Source organism: Neovison vison, chromosome 7, assembly GCF_020171115.1.
Source record: "Neovison vison isolate M4711 chromosome 7, ASM_NN_V1, whole genome shotgun sequence".
In the NCBI taxonomy this organism is placed as follows: domain Eukaryota; kingdom Metazoa; phylum Chordata; class Mammalia; order Carnivora; family Mustelidae; genus Neogale; species Neogale vison.
Genome location: NC_058097.1, coordinates 113,102,057 through 113,120,655, shown reverse-complemented (window position 1 = coordinate 113,120,655; position 18,599 = coordinate 113,102,057). Strand labels below are relative to the sequence as shown.

At 40.5% G+C, this 18,599-nt stretch overlaps 2 protein-coding genes and 1 pseudogene across 2 annotated transcripts; 2 read left to right on the top strand and 1 right to left on the bottom strand.

Moving 5' to 3' along the window:
* The first annotated feature begins 1,419 nt into the window (after positions 1-1,419).
* LOC122913448 lies at positions 1,420-1,955 on the top strand (annotated as a pseudogene).
* A 2,252-nt stretch (positions 1,956-4,207) lies between these two features.
* Positions 4,208-5,143, bottom strand: LOC122914014 (olfactory receptor 10G9-like). The gene has a single exon (XM_044260656.1). The coding sequence runs from the start codon at positions 5,141-5,143 to the stop codon at positions 4,208-4,210; it is 936 nt and encodes a 311-aa protein (XP_044116591.1).
* Positions 5,144-16,725: 11,582 nt separating this feature from the next.
* LOC122914013 (olfactory receptor 10G9-like) lies at positions 16,726-17,661 on the top strand. The gene has a single exon (XM_044260655.1). It carries the CDS (start codon positions 16,726-16,728, stop codon positions 17,659-17,661), a length of 936 nt encoding a protein of 311 aa, XP_044116590.1.
* Positions 17,662-18,599: the final 938 nt, after the last annotated feature.

The following is an 18,599-nucleotide window of genomic DNA, read 5'->3' as shown; positions in this document are numbered from 1 at the left end:
CAAAACCTCAGCATTTTTCATTGATGAGAATTCATCATTTTGCTTTTCTTCTTCTTCAGCTTTGGCTTATACTGCTTAGTCATGGCTGCAGGGTGAGCTTTACATGGTTTTATGAAACACTCAAATTTCTATAAAATCACAGTAAATAGAGTGTTTTCTTGATAAAACGTAACATTTACAACTCTGAGCTGAAACAACATAAAAAGCCTGTTTTTATCAGATACACCAGAATGGAGATATGTCGCTGCCATGACTCTATAAGGCAGAAGAACCTTAAAAATTGGTAAAGAAATGCTCTTTTTCTATCGGAGAGTTCCAAATGTTGAACCAGATTCCTCTTCATTTCTTCATCCCTCTTTATGTGTTTTCTCATTCAATGTATATTTTCGAGGACCTTCAGATCACTCAAAAGAAAGAGAGAAAGAGAAAAGAAAGAGGAGGGAGGAAGGAAGGAAACTGCTGTCTGAGCCTGGAATAATGAAATCCTAGAAAACATAAACATTATTTCAGACTACATATTTTTCCTTTATTTTTAAAAGAACATTGGTGTCTGTTTTATAGCAAATATAAATATTCTGTCTTAGAACTCAAAACCCAAACATGCAGTTTGGACTCCTTTACTAATTAAGCAAATGTAATGCTTCATGGCCCCTCAAAATACATTCTGACATGATCTGATGATACTTCAGGGGGAGGATGAGGAATAATAAAATTTATAAATAGAAATGAACATCGGATGAGAGGAGGTGGGGAACAGGACAGTACTCTGACCATTATTCTTGAGGTTTGGGTCCGATTTCACAACTAGTTAGGGGGCTATGATCACTGCTTCGCATCGAGCAGATGAATCCGTGAGGCTAAGCCCTTGCTGAGGTCCCACCCTGACACAGCTGCTGCTTCTCAGGGAGCTTAATGAGGGCAGTTTTCTCAGACATTATGGATGAAGCTTTCTTTAGAAATCTGTATTTATAGTGGAAATCCTCTGATGATGACAGACTGCATCTGTATCTAGGGCCGTGGTTTGTACAAGTGTGTGCATGTGCTTGTGTGTACTTTGTGTGGGGAGGGTGGTTAGAGAGGAAAAGGGAGAGAGAGAGAGAAGTCTGGGTAAAGACTTACCCATGGAAGAGCATGCCAACTCTGGAAAGTTGTTGCTTCTGGTACAACTTTTCTAATTTTACCGAAAATAAAATATGCAATTTACCCCTCATTTCTACTTGGCTGATTGGGGTACTGTGATAATGAAGTGACCAATCCTCCTCAAAGCCCCATGAAAGTGAAAATGCCATGTAACACAAAAATGACAATTACATTTTGTGTTTTCTATCAGTTAAAATGCAGTTACCATGATATGTGATCTCAGTAAATGTTGTGTTTGCTTTCTTTCCAGTAAGGACAGAGCTCCATATGTGAAAAGAAATGACCAAGATGAGCATAGTGACAACATTCTTCCTCATGGGTCATCCCCATGTATCAGCACTGGACATCTCCCTGTTGGGAATCTTCTTGGTGATTTATGTACTCACTGTGGTGGGGAACCTCCTCATCCTGCTGGTGATCAAGGTGGATTCCCACCTCCACACCCCCATGTACTACTTCCTGACCAACCTGTCCTTCATTGACATGTGGTTCTCCACCGTCACTGTGCCCAAAATGCTGATGACCGTGGCAGGGCCATCTCCTTTCCCAGCTGTGTGGCCCAGCTCTACTCCTTCCACTTCCTGGGGAGCACTGAGTGTTTCCTCTACACAGTCATGTCCTATGACCGCTACCTGGCCATCAGTCATCCACTCAGGTATGCCAGCATGATGAGTGGGAGGACGTGTGCCCTCCTGGCCACCAGCACGTGGCTCAGTGGCTCTCTGTACTCTGCTGTCCAGACCACACTGACATTCCGTCTGCCCTACTGTGGGCCCAGTCAGATCCAGCATTACTTCTGTATGATTGAATGCTGAGTAACTGTCAAATATGAGTGTGAAATAATAACATTTAGAGACATTAAAAAATAGAAAGTTTCTACCACTACGACAACCATATCAAGTAACTTCAAAATATATAACACAGTAATAAAACTCATCCAGAAATGAGCATTTGAGATATAGGAAGGAATAGAAAGTTGAAAAAATCAGACCTATAAGCAAATATGAATAACTATTGTATCATTAAAAATAATGTTCTGTTCTTGAACTTAAAAAGTCATGATTTGTAACTTCTGGTTTCATCTCCAACATGTAAAGAGTTGAAATCAGTCCCTCGCCTTATTAAAACAAGGCGAATTGGAATACACTGAAAATCAAGGCTTTTCTTGGACCCATCAGAGAGCTGAGGTCACAGGGCAAACTGGCCTGGGACAGTGATGTGTAATTAACATATAGCAGGCTGCCCATTGTGACCCTGCTCTTCTGTGTTGATTTTAGAATGTGGTCCACCTATGAATGGTTGTCAAACTTTGTTGCTGATTTCAAATACTCTCATATCACATTGTCTCATGTATGAATATACTGCCAGCAGACAGGCTTTGGAGGAGGACTAAATAGAATTCCTCCCATGTCTCACCCACTCACAGCTCACTCCGTGAGACCCCTGTGCCTTCTGTTTCTATCTAATGATCTGAAGCGCTATCAGTAGGGCATCTGACCCCCTGTCATTTGCTGCACAAATTTCACTATTTTCAAAATTCTACTATGGCTTTCCCTAACCCCTGCTGACTGTGGGTGAGCTGGAGGAATAGAGTGATAACAAATCTGTAAGGTTTCAATGTCTCCTGTGATCTAATATGTATGCCCCTGGTCACTGTGATAATATGGGCATCCAAACATGAAAACATAAAAATAGTTTTTTATGTCCCTCAAAATAGTTTGATAATGACAACTTTGAAGAAGGATAAGACCCTTATTTATACCCATTTTGAAAATGTTCTCGCATCCTGACTTTCATTCTCTCAATTGAATGAATGAGTTAACGACTGAAATCTCAAAAAATGTTTATTATGAATCACTATCACTCAAACTACTTCTATACATTCATTTAATCCTCATAACAGTATTTTGAGAGAGGGTCATTTTCGAGATGGAAAATTGAGGTACAGGTCACAGAATTATTTTAAAACTGGTTTGAGACAATATTTGCTTTTGTTTGGGTGCAAGTATAGCATTTCCCTTTTTTCTGATTTGTAAAAGAAATGTTGAAATCCCATGATCAGGTTACTTAAAGATATTTTCATTTTTCTACCTTCCACATAGGAAACATCATGGGCCCCAGCCTGCAGTGTGGGTGTTCCTATCCCAGACCAGGTTATAGTTTAGTACAGCTGGATTTCCAAGACCCTAAGAGGGTAGGAGCAGGAACTCCCTGGGCAGACGACCAGCTGCACCAGCTGCGGTAGAAGAATCCAGTGTTGAATGGTTTGGTGCTTACTGTGGACATCTGGTCAGATAGCATAAGAAATCAAGGTCAGAATATGTGGTGGAGACCAATGGTTACTGTCCTTCCCTTCCTCTTGATCTGCCTCACCCAGCCTGGAAAACTGCAGGACCCTGGCAAGGTGGCGGTTGTTGGCAGTTCCTGAGAGGAGCACGTCAGCACCACAGCCTGTCCCAACACACCCACCTGGAGAGTTAAGGAGCTACTCAGAGCTTAGAGCTCTTTCAGTGTGGGAGCAATGAACATGGTCACAATGTGCCAGGTGGTCACACACAAATACAGATGTGATGGAGAAGACAGTCACAAAGTTGCAACCATGAATCAGTGACTCTGATATTTTCTGCTGTCCTTGGACACTATACTTAGGAGTATAATTCCCAAGTTGTATACATAAACCTCAAGCAAAAATTTTTTAAAAAGCATATTACAAATTTAGGTAGATGACTAAAACAACCCTGGTGTCTGAATTCCAAGCAGAATACAGAATTTTTAAGAAGACAAAACAATGTTATATGTCAACTGTAGCTCAACAAAATGGAACGAAAGACACAGAAAAAATTCACAGAGAAAAATTTGATAGACCAAAACTTGGGCAAGTCCATCATCAATAAATTTTAATTCCAATTTTTAAAAATTCCTCAGAAAAACTTGTGAAACAAATAGGTCTGAGTGGATGGTTTTGGAGAACATTTAACACTGAGAACTACACATGTATATGTTGCACCTTGGTGACTGAATTACATTAGTATTTTTTAGAAAAATGATGATATCTACTTTCCAGTGTTTATTTGCTCCGGGAAAATGTTACTATGTGTATAAGCTTCCATAGAGCTTTCTTTACTTCCTTGTTCCTCAGAGTGTACACCACAGGGTTTAGAAGGGGTGTCAGCACCGTGTAGAAAACTGCCACAACCCCATCCACAGCATCCCGGGAGCCTGGCCTCAGGTAAATGAAAACACAGGGAACAAAGAAACAAAGGACCACAGTGCAGTGGGAGGCGCAGGTCTGAAAGGCTCTGTGTCTCCCCTCTGAGGTGCGGATCTTCAGGATGGACCAGACAATGGACACATAGGACAGCACTATCAGAAGAAAGCAGCCCAAGGCCACGACCCCAATGTTGACAAAGATCACCATCTCATTGACAGAGGTGTCTGCACAGGCCAGCTTGAGGATGGGAGGGGCATCACAGAAGTAATGCTGGATCTGACTGGGTCCACAGTAGGGCAGACGGAATGTCAGTGTGGTCTGGACAGCAGAGTGCAGAGAGCCACTGAGCCATGTGCTGGTGGCCAGGAGGGCACACGTCCTCCCACTCATCATGCTGGCATACCTGAGTGGATGACTGATGGCCAGGTAGCGGTCATAGGACATGACTGTGTAGAGGAAACACTCGGTGCTCCCCAGGAAGTGGAAGGAGTAGAGCTGGGCCACGCAGCTGGGAAAGGAGATGGCTCTGCCTCCTGGCGATGCCAAGGTCATCAGCATTTTGGGCACAGTGACGGTGGAGAACCACATGTCAATGAAGGACAGGTTGGTCAGGAAGTAGTACATGGGGGTGTGGAGGTGGGAATCCACCTTGATCACCAGCAGGATGAGGAGGTTCCCCACCACAGTGAGTACATAAATCACCAAGAAGATTCCCAAGAGGGGGATGTCCATTGCTGGAGCGTGGGGAAGACCCATGAGGAAGAACGTTGTGATGAGGCTCATGTTTGTCATTTTCCACGCCTTTCGTGTCTCTCCCTATGGGAACAGAGAGCACCCAGCATTTAATTGAAAACTGAAAACCCATTTTCGTGTGTTAACTTCATCATTCCTGGCAGATAATGCAAGAGTTATACTCAACTTGCTTCATCATCATCCTCTCTTTCTCTCTTTTTTTCTCTCTGTCTCTTGCACACCCACAAACACATGCACACACCAATGAGGCACACACAGATCTACGCAGTAGAAAGCCATAGAAATCCATTGTGTCACTTCTGGTTATGTGTCATAAATGATGGCAAATTTAGCAACACAAAACAATGCAAATTTCCATTCTTACAGTGTTTGAGTCAGGTGAGGTGGGTGTTCTGCTCAAGGCTGAAATCAGGATATCATCTGAGTCTGGAATTTCATCTGAGGCTTGGGACTGAGGTGTCTAGCTTTCTAGCTGTTAGTAGGAATCTTCGCGCTGAGCTGTAGAGCCCACCCCCAGGTCCTAACCACCCGGCCATCTGATACCATGGCAGCTTACTGCTTCAAAGCCAGTAGAAGAATCCGTCTCCAGTTTTCTGTGACAAAGTGTGATGTAACAAAATGCATCACGAGTGATATCCCGTCACAGTCTCAGGTCTCGTTCACACCCAAGAGGAGGCGATTTATCAAGGAGTGTTCATCAGGAGACAGCAATCAGGGGGACCTCTTGGAATTCTATTTTCTCTCCAGAGTTCATGTGGAAACTTAAGAACCAAGAATTTAATTGCTGATAGGGCTGCACACTTCAAAAGTCTACAGCACAGCTGAATAATTCTCTAGGGTCCTCATAGGTAACTCAGCAATAGTAATACCAGCTGAGACATTATAAGTTTTAAATAAGACAGTAGATATGAAGTCCTTAATAAAGTGTCTGGCACTTGATAGCTGCTCAACTATTGATAATGAATCATACAAAATTGCCTTGTGATACAGAACCAGCTTCCTATCTGTATCTACCAATATCTATCTACCAATCTACCAGAATGGGGGAATGAGAGGAAGAATAAATTGTCTTTGTGTCATAGAAACATCTCAATTTCAAAACTATATCTTTTTTTAAAAGATTTTATTTATTTATTTGACAAACAGAGATCATAAGTAGTCAGAGAGGGAGGCGGGACGTGGGGGAAGCAGGCTCCCCACTGAGCAGAGAGCCCGATGCAGGGCTCAATCCCAAGACCCTGGGATCATGACCTGAGCCGAAGGCAGAGGCTTTAACCCACTGAACCACCCAGGTGCCCCTCAGAACTAGATCTTTGAGGAAGGGTTCATCACTGGTATTTGACTGATGTCTCGCTACAACAATCACCAGCTTATAAAGGGAGTTCCCTCAGGGGAGTTTGAGAAACTCAACGCTGTGACATGATTCCTGCAATCTTCCGTCTGATCCAGAAAATAACAAGCCTTGTACACGGTTGGCTCCATACTTCGTTTACAATAGGCTATCCTTTATGAGGTTCTAGGAACATATAATTTATACCTGTTCTCCCAAACATAATCCACTGGCAGTTTTCTAACATATAACCTTCTGTCATAAATGTCTAGATATTTAGATGAATATGGCTTTGTTAGAGACAATATCCCTCTCTCCATCTTCCACTCTCATACTCATAAATTCAGGCAATGCCCTTATAGGAGAAGACATCTCCATCAAGGATATGGCTCTATTTAAGACCTACTGCCTGAGACAGGAAGAACAGAACCAACACCAGAGGAAAGGATGTTGCCAGTTTGATGTAAAGAAATGTCAAGAAAAGGCAGGCTGAATTGATTTTTAATCCAAATTAGCTTTGAATTCAGAATTGTTGTTAATTATTCCTTTTTTATTATTTTATTTATTAATTTATTTGGCAGAGAGAGAGAGATCACAAGTAGGCAGAGAGAGAGGGGGAAGAAGGCTCCCTGCTGAGCAGAGAGCCCGATGTGGGACTTGATCCCAGGTCTCCAAGACCATGACCCAAACCAAAGGCAGAGACTTAACCCACTGAGCCACCCAGGCACCCTATTAATTATTCTTTGGGGGATGACTATGAAACTGGCTCCACAATATGAGAGAAGCCAGGATCTCTGATCCCAGAAAAGCTTAGACAAAATGCTTCCCATGTCTAGACAATGTGGCTTAAGCTACATCTAAACTGTAATTTTTATGGGTGAAGGAGAGTGGAAGGTTCAGGCTTCCAGGTATGGAATGAATAAGCCACGGGAGTAAAGGCACAGCATAGGGAATAGAGTCAATGGTAATGTCACAGTGTTGTATGGTGACAGATTGTAGCTGCCCTTGTGGTAAGCAGAACATATAAAGTACAGAGAAGCTGAGTCAGTATATTATATACCTGAAAATAGTGCAACAATGTATCAACTACACACAAAAAGATTTTGAAATCATATTTTTCAAATAAGAGAATAAATAACAGAGACAGAATTATCATAATCATAGCTGTATGGATATCAGAATTGAAATAATGATACAAATAATGATACAAATAGGTATTTGAGATTTCTATTTTACCATTGGGATCCCATATCCAGGATATCTTCGTATTCAAATTAATTGAAATATGAGCCTTTTCATCAGGTAAATTGCAAAGTAGACTGAGATTTAACACATCACTCTGTGTGTGTGTGTGTGTGTGTGTGTGTGTGTGTGTGTAGTGAGGAGAAAAAGACAGATGGAGACAGAGAGATTTAGTAACACAATGTAGAGGCATGTCTAACAATGCCCAAGCATCTTACCTCCCAGGGGAAGTTCAAAAAGGAAAGTAGGAAGACTAAGAGAAATCTACCATTTTAAGAACTCACCTTACAATATGTGATTCATTTTAATATAAAACTCAGCTGGGTTTTTTTCTTCCAATTTTTTACTATCATTGTCAAGGCAGTAGTTTGCAAGTTATCACTCAAACAGATATATCTATGATTCTTTGGTGAGAGTGGCTCATTTCTATCCAAGGACTCAAATAGTTGAAGTTTGGGGAATGAAAGGAAGATGGCTAGATGGATAGGAGCTTAATTTGATTTGGCGACCCAGGGGAAGGATTCCTCTTGAGTCTTCAGGTTCCTTGATGAGCAGAAAAACAAGAGCAAGACACTAATGAAAGGTTTTTAATAATCATGCATAGATGTCCCACTGTGTTTGCTTTTTGAACCCTCCTGAGAACAGTTCATGTCTTTCTGAAACTTGTATTTATACCTAAGAGGAAGGAAGAGGACCTAGTTACCCTGTTCCCTCAACAGTGATGCAGATAAACACACAGCTGCTGACTCTCAACTTAAACTTGTCCAGAATCCATAAATGGTCACCACCTGTCCCCACTCTCCATCTCAATGCAACTCTCTCTTCCACTACTTTTTTAAGCTGAGTTTAAAATATCTAAATTCCTAAAAATTTTTGTTGCTTAGAGTTTTAGAGTCACTCTGCATAGGAAATACCTAAGGATATATAGCTATTTCCCAGTTGTATACATAATAGGTTGCATTGTTCTCATAACTTTTATGGTATTATAAGCAAGTATAAACACTTGATATATTAAAGTTGTTCTTTTTTTAATTTATTTTTTATTTATTTTTCAGCATAACAGTATTCATTATTTTTGCACCACACCCAGTGCTCCATGCAATCCGTGCCCTCTATAATACTCACCACCTTGTACCCCAACCTCCCACCCCCCCGCCCCTTCAAACCCCTCAGATTGTTTTTCAGAGTCCATAGTCTCTCATGGTTCACCTCCCCTTCCAATTTCCCCCCAACTCCCTTCTCCTCTCTAACTCTCCATGTCCTCCATGCTATTTGTTATGCTCCACAAATAAGTGAGACCATATGATAATTGACCCTCTCTGCTTGACTTATCTCACTCAGCATAATCTCTTCCAGTCCCGTCCATGTTGCTACAAAAGTTGGGTATTAATTTGTAAATAAGCTTTTCATGAACAGTATTGATTTCTTTGTTTTGAGGAAATAGACTTTTCTTATTGGTTTGTCAGGAAATTTACTTATTAAGGTAACTAATTCCAGTTACTAATATCAACATCTATTGCTGACTTGGATGAAGAAGAAAGCTTCCTCGAACATAGTGTTCATACAAATCTATGCAGTTACAGAGCCTTCTTTAGGAAAGCAATAGGACAGTAGTTGAAGTTAAGAATACATATTCTTATTCCAGTAATTCAATTCAGGAATCTATTCATGATTATAAAAGCACCAGTCATAATTGTCTTTATTCCAACATGTGCTTTGGGGAGCCTTGCTGGCTCAGTCGGATGAGCCTGTGACTCTTGACCTGGGGCCATGAGTTCAAGCAGCATGTTGGGTGTAGAGATTAAAATAATATAAATAAATAAATACATAAATAAATAAATGAGTGAATGAAGTCTGTGTTCATACATGGTTTCTAGTGACAAAACAACTGAAAAGCAAGTGAATATTGTTACAGAGAGGGTTTAAATATCCTTACAGAGAAATGGTTGAATAAATCATTGTGCTGCTACATCGTGAAATATTAAGCAGTTATAACCACACCAGTTAACTCTGAGTGGCTTTTGCAGGATATTTTCAATAATGCACAGAAGTGATGTTAGCCTTGTGCCATCTTTATAAAGAAAACAATGACAATTTGTACATTGTAGGAGTATAGATAAAAGAGAAAAAGGATAAAAATGAGATTATTAAATCTATAGTTAAGAGGTAGTATTGAAAAAAGGACAAAAAATTTAAAGATGAGAACAGAAGTATAGCATATATGATATAAACTGGTTGATTTAAATTGTACACATTGTTATATGCCTAAAGAAACCAGAAAATTAAAGATTTGGATATTGATCTATTGACTTGCATTGATGTCCACAATAGCTTAAAAAAAAAAAAGTAAGCTAAACAAAAATTTACATGTCAGTGGAAACACGTTTCCCCCATACACACACACACACACACACACACACACACACATACTCATGTAACAAAGCCCTAGAAAAACCAGTGAATCAAACTTGGAGGAGGAACAGGAAATAGGAACAGGCAGAATTATTGCAAAATCATGCCTAATATGTGACGATGACCCACTGACGTTTCATGGAGGGCTCCAGTCCACAGTGGCTTACCGTCACCACAGGCATGAACCCCTTACCACCCTGCAGGATGCTGTCACCCTGCCTTTCCAATCTCTGTGTTGTTAAGCCTGTCATGGCCATCTTCTGAGTCATCCTCTCTCACATGTGCCTTTTACTGCCCTTGCTTCTGAGCCAAAGTCTAAGTTGACATATTTTATTGGTCAAGTCTAGATCCCATGTCTGTGTCCCTATTTGCTGGAGGGAATGGAAAAGCATCTGGTATTGCTGTTTCTACAGCAAAATGCAGCCCCAATTACAGGAAGAGGGTTTAAATGATACACAGCCAACCTGTGAACAAATAAGTATGCCAGTAAAGATCCATGGCTGTGCACTGCAATGACTGCACACCATCTGTATATATCCTTCCCTGCCTACTTACACACACACGATGTCAGCACCAACTACAGCATGACTGTAGTCCTCACGTCACTCCCTTCACACATGGAGCTGTTCTGAAAAATCACCATTTATTCCATCCAGATCCAACTCTATCATTGGTTCTGAGGCAAGTCGAGTTCAACATCGTGAAATTAGTAAAATTACCATGAAACACATGGTAATGTGAAATGTGTAATGTGAAAACAGTAAAATTACCATGAACACATCCTAGATATAATAATGGACTGAATGGGGGGAGGAAAATAAAATATGGAAACACACACATACCAAAGCAATGTAGAAATACATGTCGAAGGTACAAGACTTATTTTGCAACTGGTTATGAGGGAATAGCTGACATTAAGGACTTCTGTCTTCTTCCACACATTGTCTCATCAGGACGCTTAGCATGTCAGTGTCGTCGATGGGATGAATCACAACATTGTTTCTGCAAGACAAAACACTTAACTGATCTTGCTAATTTATGCTGCACTCTTACGATTAATTTTTACATCTAGATGTAGTTATATGCAGGAATTCTCATAGAATTACCTGGATTCACTGTCTGGGTAAGGAAGAGGGCAGAGTAGAAAAATTACTGCCTTGTATGTTAGTGCAAGTATTTTTTCAGCAGGAGGATAAAAACCTGTAATTTGACAGTTTTGTGTTGTATAACAGCCAGATACTTTTCATCACATAATGTGCCAAGGAAATGAAACCTTGGAGAGCTCCCCCACCACCATGGAAGTAGGGACACCGGGGAAGTCAAGCCCTTTACCCTATGTCAGTCTGTCACATAAATCTTTTGAACTACTTATTTGGTATTTCAGGAATAAATGAAATAAAAAGAAACTTGAGCACAGTATGAGCTGACATTGCTGAACATTGTCAGATTAGACCAGATTTGTGGACTAGCCTAATTCACCGCAAGGCAACTAGATGACCAGAAATGTCACCGAGGTGGCAGTTTTTTTCTGTAGGCTCGACTCCCACAATGCAGTTCACGTAAGAATTTCTAGGGCATCTGGGCTATGTTCTCTTTCCCACACACCAGCTCCTAATTAGCATGATGTCACCAGTATAGTCAACACATAATACCCTGTGTGTTCATGGGTTGGCAAGTCACTACAGCTAAATCGTTACACAAAAATAGTGATCCAAAATTGTACCTGTCACATATGTGATAAAAATTAGCTTTGAATAAATAAAATCATGGTGTAGAAAAATTCTCTTTAAAAGATAAATATTCCTGGCGATTCACAGACCTGTACCCCTGGGGCTAATAATATGTTATATGTTAATAATAAATAAATAAATAGTTAAATAAAAGACAAATATTTCATTGCTTTTTATGACTGAGTAATATATATATATCATATCTTTTTCTATTCATCAGTCAATGGACATTTGGGCTTTTTCCATAATTTAGTTATTTTTGATAATGCTATTAAAAACATCAGGACACATCTTCCCCTTTGAATCAGTATTTTTATATCCTTTGGGTAGCACAATCGCTGGATCATAAGGTAATGGGGATTGAGGAGGGCACTTGTGATGAGCACTGGGTGTTGTATGTAGGTGCTGAATCACTAAATTGCACACCTGAAGCTATTACACTGTATGTTAACTAACTGAAATTTAGATAAACACTTAAAAAGACACAAAAAGAATTGAGTAGAAATTCTTCATTTTGATTTGGTAAAATTATCAAAAACATTCTAAAGACAGAGAAAGGGTAAGTTGTGCATTGAGAGAAAGTGCTTACTATGCATAAACTAAAGAGAAAATAGAAAGTATTAGTTGCAGTATGGAAAAATAAATAAATCAAAAAGTAAAAAGAAATAAATATAATAGGCAAAAGTCAGATAATAGAGTTTTCAGAGAAATGGAAAGCCAGAAATGTTGAAAAAGCAAAAAAAAAAACTATGCTCAACCTCTTTGGAAATCATGGAAATGCATATTAAAACTACGATAATAGGAGTGTCTGGGTAGCTCAGTCGGTTAAGCATCCAACTCTTGATTTTTGCTTAGGTCATGATCTCAGGGTCATGAGATCAAGACCCTGGTCAGGATCCATGGTCAGTGTGGAGTCTGCTTGAGATTCTCTCTCTCTCTCTGTCTCTACCTCTCCTTCCTACTCTCTCTCTTTCTCAAGTAGATAAATAAATCTTTTTTTTTAAAACCTACAATAATACATAAATTTATGCTTTGAAGATTGGAGAAAAATGTGTCATCTGTGAATATACAAAGTCTTAGCAAGGATGGGGACTACAAGGACTCTCTTATGCTCTTAACTAATGTGAACATTGGTGCAAACACTAGATTTTTAATACAATTATAGATGTGCATATTCAGTAACTACTCTCATATTATTTTCCTAAAGAAGGCGCTGTAACTATACAGATTTGTACCAACACTATGTGGGAGAAAGCACTGTTACCTCAAAACAAAGAAATCAATACTGTTTGTGAAAAGCTTATTTGCAAATTAAGAATGACTTTACTATATCATGTGTTTACCCTTGCTTATAAGACTATAAAAGTTATGAGAGCAATGCAACCTGCTATATATACAGCTGGGAAATAGTTATATATCCTTAGATATTTCCTTCAGCAAAGTCACTCTGAAACTCTAAACAATGGGTGCCTGGGTGGCTTAATTGGTTGGGCAACTGCCTTCGGCTCAGATCATGATCCCAGAGTCCCGGGATTGATTCCCCCATCAGGCTCCAGTCCCACATCCCCACATCGGGCTCCCAGCTCCACGGGGAGTCTGCTTCCCACTCAGACCTTCTCCCCTCTCAAGCTCTCAGTCTCTCAAATAAATAAATAAAGTCTTTAAAAAAAAAAAACTCTAAACAACAAAGTTTTTTAGGAATTTAGATGGTTTTAACACAGCTTAAAAAGGTGTTGGAAGAGAGTGTTGCATTGAGATGGAGCATGGAGACAGGTGGTGACTGTTTATGGATTCTGGACAAGTTTAAGTCGAGAGCCAACAGTTTTGTGTTTATCTGAATCACTGTTGAGGGAAAAGGGAACTGGGTCCTGCCTCTTAGGTGTAAATACAAGTTTCAGAGAGACATGAACTCCTCTCAGGAGGGTTCAAGAAGCAAACACAGTGGGACATCTGTGCATGATTATTAAAAACCTTTCATGAGTCTCTTCTTCTTGTTTTTCTGCTCATCAGGGAACCTGAAGACTCAAGAGGAATCTATCCCCTGAGACACTACATCAAGTTAAGCTCCTATCCATCTGGCTGAGTGTGTTCTATTCCCTGGACTTCAGCTAGTTGGGTCTTTGACTAGAAAAGAGCCACTCTCACCAAAGAACCACAGGTAACTGTTCTTTGAGTAATAACGTGCAAACTACTGCCTCGACATAAATAGTGAAAAATTGGAGGAAAAAAATACAGATGAGTTTTATACTGAAATGAATCGCATACTGTAGGTGAGTTCTTAAAAATGGTAGATTTTTCTTAGTCTTCCTGCTTTCCCTCATCAACTTCCACTGAGAGGTAAGATGCTTGGGCATTGTTAGACATCGTTTTACATTGGGTTATCAAGTCTCAGGTTGTCACTATCTCTGTCTATGTCTCTGTATCCCATCTCTGTCTGTCTGCCTATTTCTCTCTCTCTTTACACACACACACACACACACACACACAATTATTAATTAAAAACCTACAAAGAAGCACAAAATTGTTACAACATGGACAAACAAATGAAACATTGATACCTCTAATTGATAAATCTTAGTCTACTTTGCAATTCACCTGATTAAAAGGTTCATATTTCATCTAATGTGAATATGAAAATGTCTTGGATATGGGATCCCAATGGTAAAGTAGAAACTTCAGATACATTTGTACCAGTTTTTGAATTATGATATCCATATAGGTGATTATGATAATTTTGTCTCTGTTATTTATTCTCCTATTGAAAAAATATAGCTTAACATTTTGTGTGTGTGCTTGTATGTTTGACACACAACGTCACACAATTTTCAGGTGTACAACATAGTAATTGACATTCTCTGTAGTTTATGCTCTGCTCACCACAGGCAGCAGCGACCATCTGTCACTATACAATACCATCGACTGTATTTCCTATGCTAGACCTTCATTCCCATGGCTTATTCATCCCATACCTGGAAGCCTGAACCTCCCACTCTCCTTCACCCATGAAAATTTCAGCTTAGATGTAGCTTAAGCCACATTGTCTAGACACGGGATACATTTTGTCTAAGCTTTGCTGGGATCAGGGATCCTGGCTTCTGTCATATTGTGGAGTCAGTTTCACAGTTTTCCTCAAAGAATAATTAAAAATGATCATGAACTGAACATGAATTAGGGCTAAATTTTAAAAATATCAATTCTGTCTCAATTTTTATTGTATAGAATCCCAACTTTTCTTGACATCGAGCTGGCAACATCCTTTCCTCTGGTGTTGGTTCTGTTCTTCTTTTCTCAGGTAGTAGGTCTTAAATAAGAGCTATACCCTTGGTGGAGATGTCTTCTCCTATAAGGGCATTGCTTGAACTTATGAGTATGAGTGTGGAAGATGGAGGGAGGGATATTATCTCTAACAAAGCCAAATTAGCCAAAATATCTAGGTATTTAGGATAGAAAGATATATGTTAGAAAACTGCCAGTGGATTGTGTTTTGGAGAACAGGTATAAATTTTATGTTCTTAGAGCCTCACAAAATCCATTATGTAAGCTTACATTGTAAGTCTAGTGTAAGAGAAGCAAGGAGACAGCAGTGTACAAGGTTGGTATTCTGAATGAAATGGAAGGTAGCTGGTCTTATATCATAGAGGTGAGTTTCTCACCTTCTCTGAGGGAAATCCCTTTATAAGCCGGTGATGGCTATAGTGAGATACCAGTCAAATACCAGTGAGGAAGCCTTCCTCAAAGATCTACTTTTGAAACTAAGAAGTCTCTACAACACAAAGAGAATTTATTCTTCCATTCATTCCCCCTCTCTGTTGATAGGTAGACAAATAGATGATAGATAGATACATAGGCGACTCTGTATCAGAAGGCAACAGTTTTGTATGATTCACTACAATTTCTTGTGAAGTTCTCAACTGTCAGATACTTTATTTTGGACTTTACAACTATTACCTTATTTAGTTTTTATCTCCTAGCTGAGAATACTACTATAAAGTTACATATGAGGACCTCAGGTGTACCAAAGACTTTTGAAGTGTGCATTGCTATCAGCAATTAAATACTTGGTTCTTTAAATTTCTTCATGAACTCTGGAGAGAAAATAGAATTCCAAGAGGTCCCCCGGATTGCTGCCCCCTGGTGTACACTCCCTGCTAAATAGTCTCTCCTTTATGTGGGTGAGATCCATCATTACTTCTGTGATAAGACCATGATGAGATATCACTTATGATACATTCTTACATTACACTTCATCACAGCAAACTGGAGACAGATTCTCCTACCAGCTTTATAAAATTAAGCCGCCATGTTATCAGATGTCCAGGTGGTTAGGACACGAGGGCGGGCTCAAAAGCTAAGAGGGATGATCCCTGCTAACAGCCAGCAAGAAAGACAGATACCTCAGTCCTAAAGCTGCAAGGAATTGAATTCTGCCAACAATCTCCAAGGGCTTGGAAGAGAAACCCAAGCTTCAGATGAGATTCCAGACTTAGATGACATCCTGATTTCAACCTTGAGCAAAACATCCAGCTCACCTGACTCAAACACTGTTAAGAATGGAAATTTGAATGGTTTGTGAGTAGCTAAGTGTGTGGTCATTTATGATATATTACTAGAGATTAATACAATGGATTTCTATGACTTTCTTCTACATGTATCTATCTGTGCTTCTGTTTGTGCATGCATGTGTATCTGTGTGGGCAAGAGAAAGAGAGAGAGGAAGAGAGAAGATGATGATGAAATCATTCTATCATCTTTAGCAAATAAGTTTCATAAGAAGCAAAATTTAGTTTAGCACTAGAACTATCTACCATAGATGATGAAGTTGACACATGAGAATGGGTTTTCAGTTTTCAATTAAATGCTAGGTGCTCTCTCTATTCCTATAGGGAGAGATACCAAAGGCGTGGAAAATGACAAATGTGAGCCTCGTCAAAACATTCTTCCTCACGGGCCTTCCCCACGCTCCAGCAATGGACATCCCCCTCTTGGGAATCTTCTTGGTGATTTATGTACTCACTGTGGTGGGGAACCTCCTCATCCTGCTGGTGATCAAGGTGGATTCCCACCTCCACACCCCCATGTACTACTTCCTGACCAACCTGTCCTTCATTGACATGTGGTTCTCCACCGTCACTGTGCCCAAAATGCTGATGACCTTGGCATCGCCAGGAGGCAGAGCCATCTCCTTTCCCAGCTGCGTGGCCCAGCTCTACTCCTTCCACTTCCTGGGGAGCACCGAGTGTTTCCTCTACACAGTCATGTCCTATGACCGCTACCTGGCCATCAGTCACCCGCTCAGGTATGCCAGCATGATGAGTGGGAGGACGTGTGCCCTCCTGGCCACCAGCACATGGCTCAGTGGCTCTCTGCACTCTGCTGTCCAGACCACACTGACATTCCGTCTGCCCTACTGTGGGCCCAGCCAGATCCAGCATTACTTCTGTGATGGACCTCCCATCCTCAAGCTGGCCTGTGCAGACACCTCTGTCAATGAGATGGTGATCTTTGTCAACATCGGGGTAGTGGCCTCGGGCTGCTTTCTCCTGATAGTGCTGTCCTATGTGTCCATCGTCTGGTCCATCCTGAAGATCCGCACCTCAGAGGGGAGACACAGAGCCTTTCAGACCTGCGCCTCCCACTGCATTGTGGTCCTTTGTTTCTTTGTTCCTTGTGTTTTCATTTACCTGAGGCCAGGCTCCCGGGATGCTGTGGATGGGGTTGTGGCAGTTTTCTACACGGTGCTGACACCCCTTCTAAACCCTGTGGTGTACACTCTGAGGAACAAGGAAGTAAAGAAAGCTCTATGGAAGCTTATACACATAGTAACATTTTCCCGGAGCAAATAAACACTGGAAAGTAGATATCATCATTTTTCTAAAAAATACTAATGTAATTCAGTCACCAAGGTGCAACATATACATGTGTAGTTCTCAGTGTTAAATGTTCTCCAAAACCATCCACTCAGACCTATTTGTTTCACAAGTTTTTCTGAGGAATTTTTAAAAATTGGAATTAAAATTTATTGATGATGGACTTGCTAAGTTTTGTTCAATCAAATTTTTCTCTGTGAAATTTTTCTCTTTTGTTCCATTTTGTTGAGCTACAGTTGACATATAACATTGTTTTGTCTTCTTAAAAATTCTGTATTCTGCTTGGAATTCAGACACCAGGGTTGTTTTACTCATATACCTAAATTTGTAATGTGCTTTTTTTTTTTTTTTTTAATTTTTGCTTGAGGCTTGTGTGCACAACTTGGGAATTACCCTCCTGAGCATAGTGTCCAAGGACAGAAGCAAATGTCAGAGTCACTGATTCATGGTTGCAACTGCAACGTGACAAGCCCTCTTCCTGGCACATTATGACCATGTTCATTGCTCCCACACTGAAAGAGCTCTAAGCTCTGAGTAGCTCCTTAACTCTCCAGGTGGGTGTGTTGGGACAGGCTGTGGTGCTGACATGCTCCTCTCAGGAACTGCCAACAACCGCCACCTTGCCAGGGTCCTGCAGTTTTCCAGGCTGGGTGAGGCAGATCAAGAGGAAGGGAAGGACAGTAACCATTGGTCTCCACCACATATTCTGACCTTGATTTCCTATGCTATCTGACCAGATGTCCACAGTTAGCACCAAACCATTCAACACTGGATTCTTCTACCGCAGCTGGTGCAGCTGGTCGTCTGCCCAGGGAGTTCCTGCTCCTACCCTCTTAGGGTCTTGGAAATCCAGCTGTACCAAACTACAACCTGGTCTAGGACAGGAACACCCACATTACAAGCTGGGGCCAATG

Coding starts and splice junctions, on each gene's coding strand:
- LOC122914014 (XM_044260656.1), bottom strand. CDS start 5,143: ATGACAAACATGAGCCTCATCACAACGTTCTTCCTCATGGGTCTTCCC.
- LOC122914013 (XM_044260655.1), top strand. CDS start 16,726: ATGACAAATGTGAGCCTCGTCAAAACATTCTTCCTCACGGGCCTTCCC.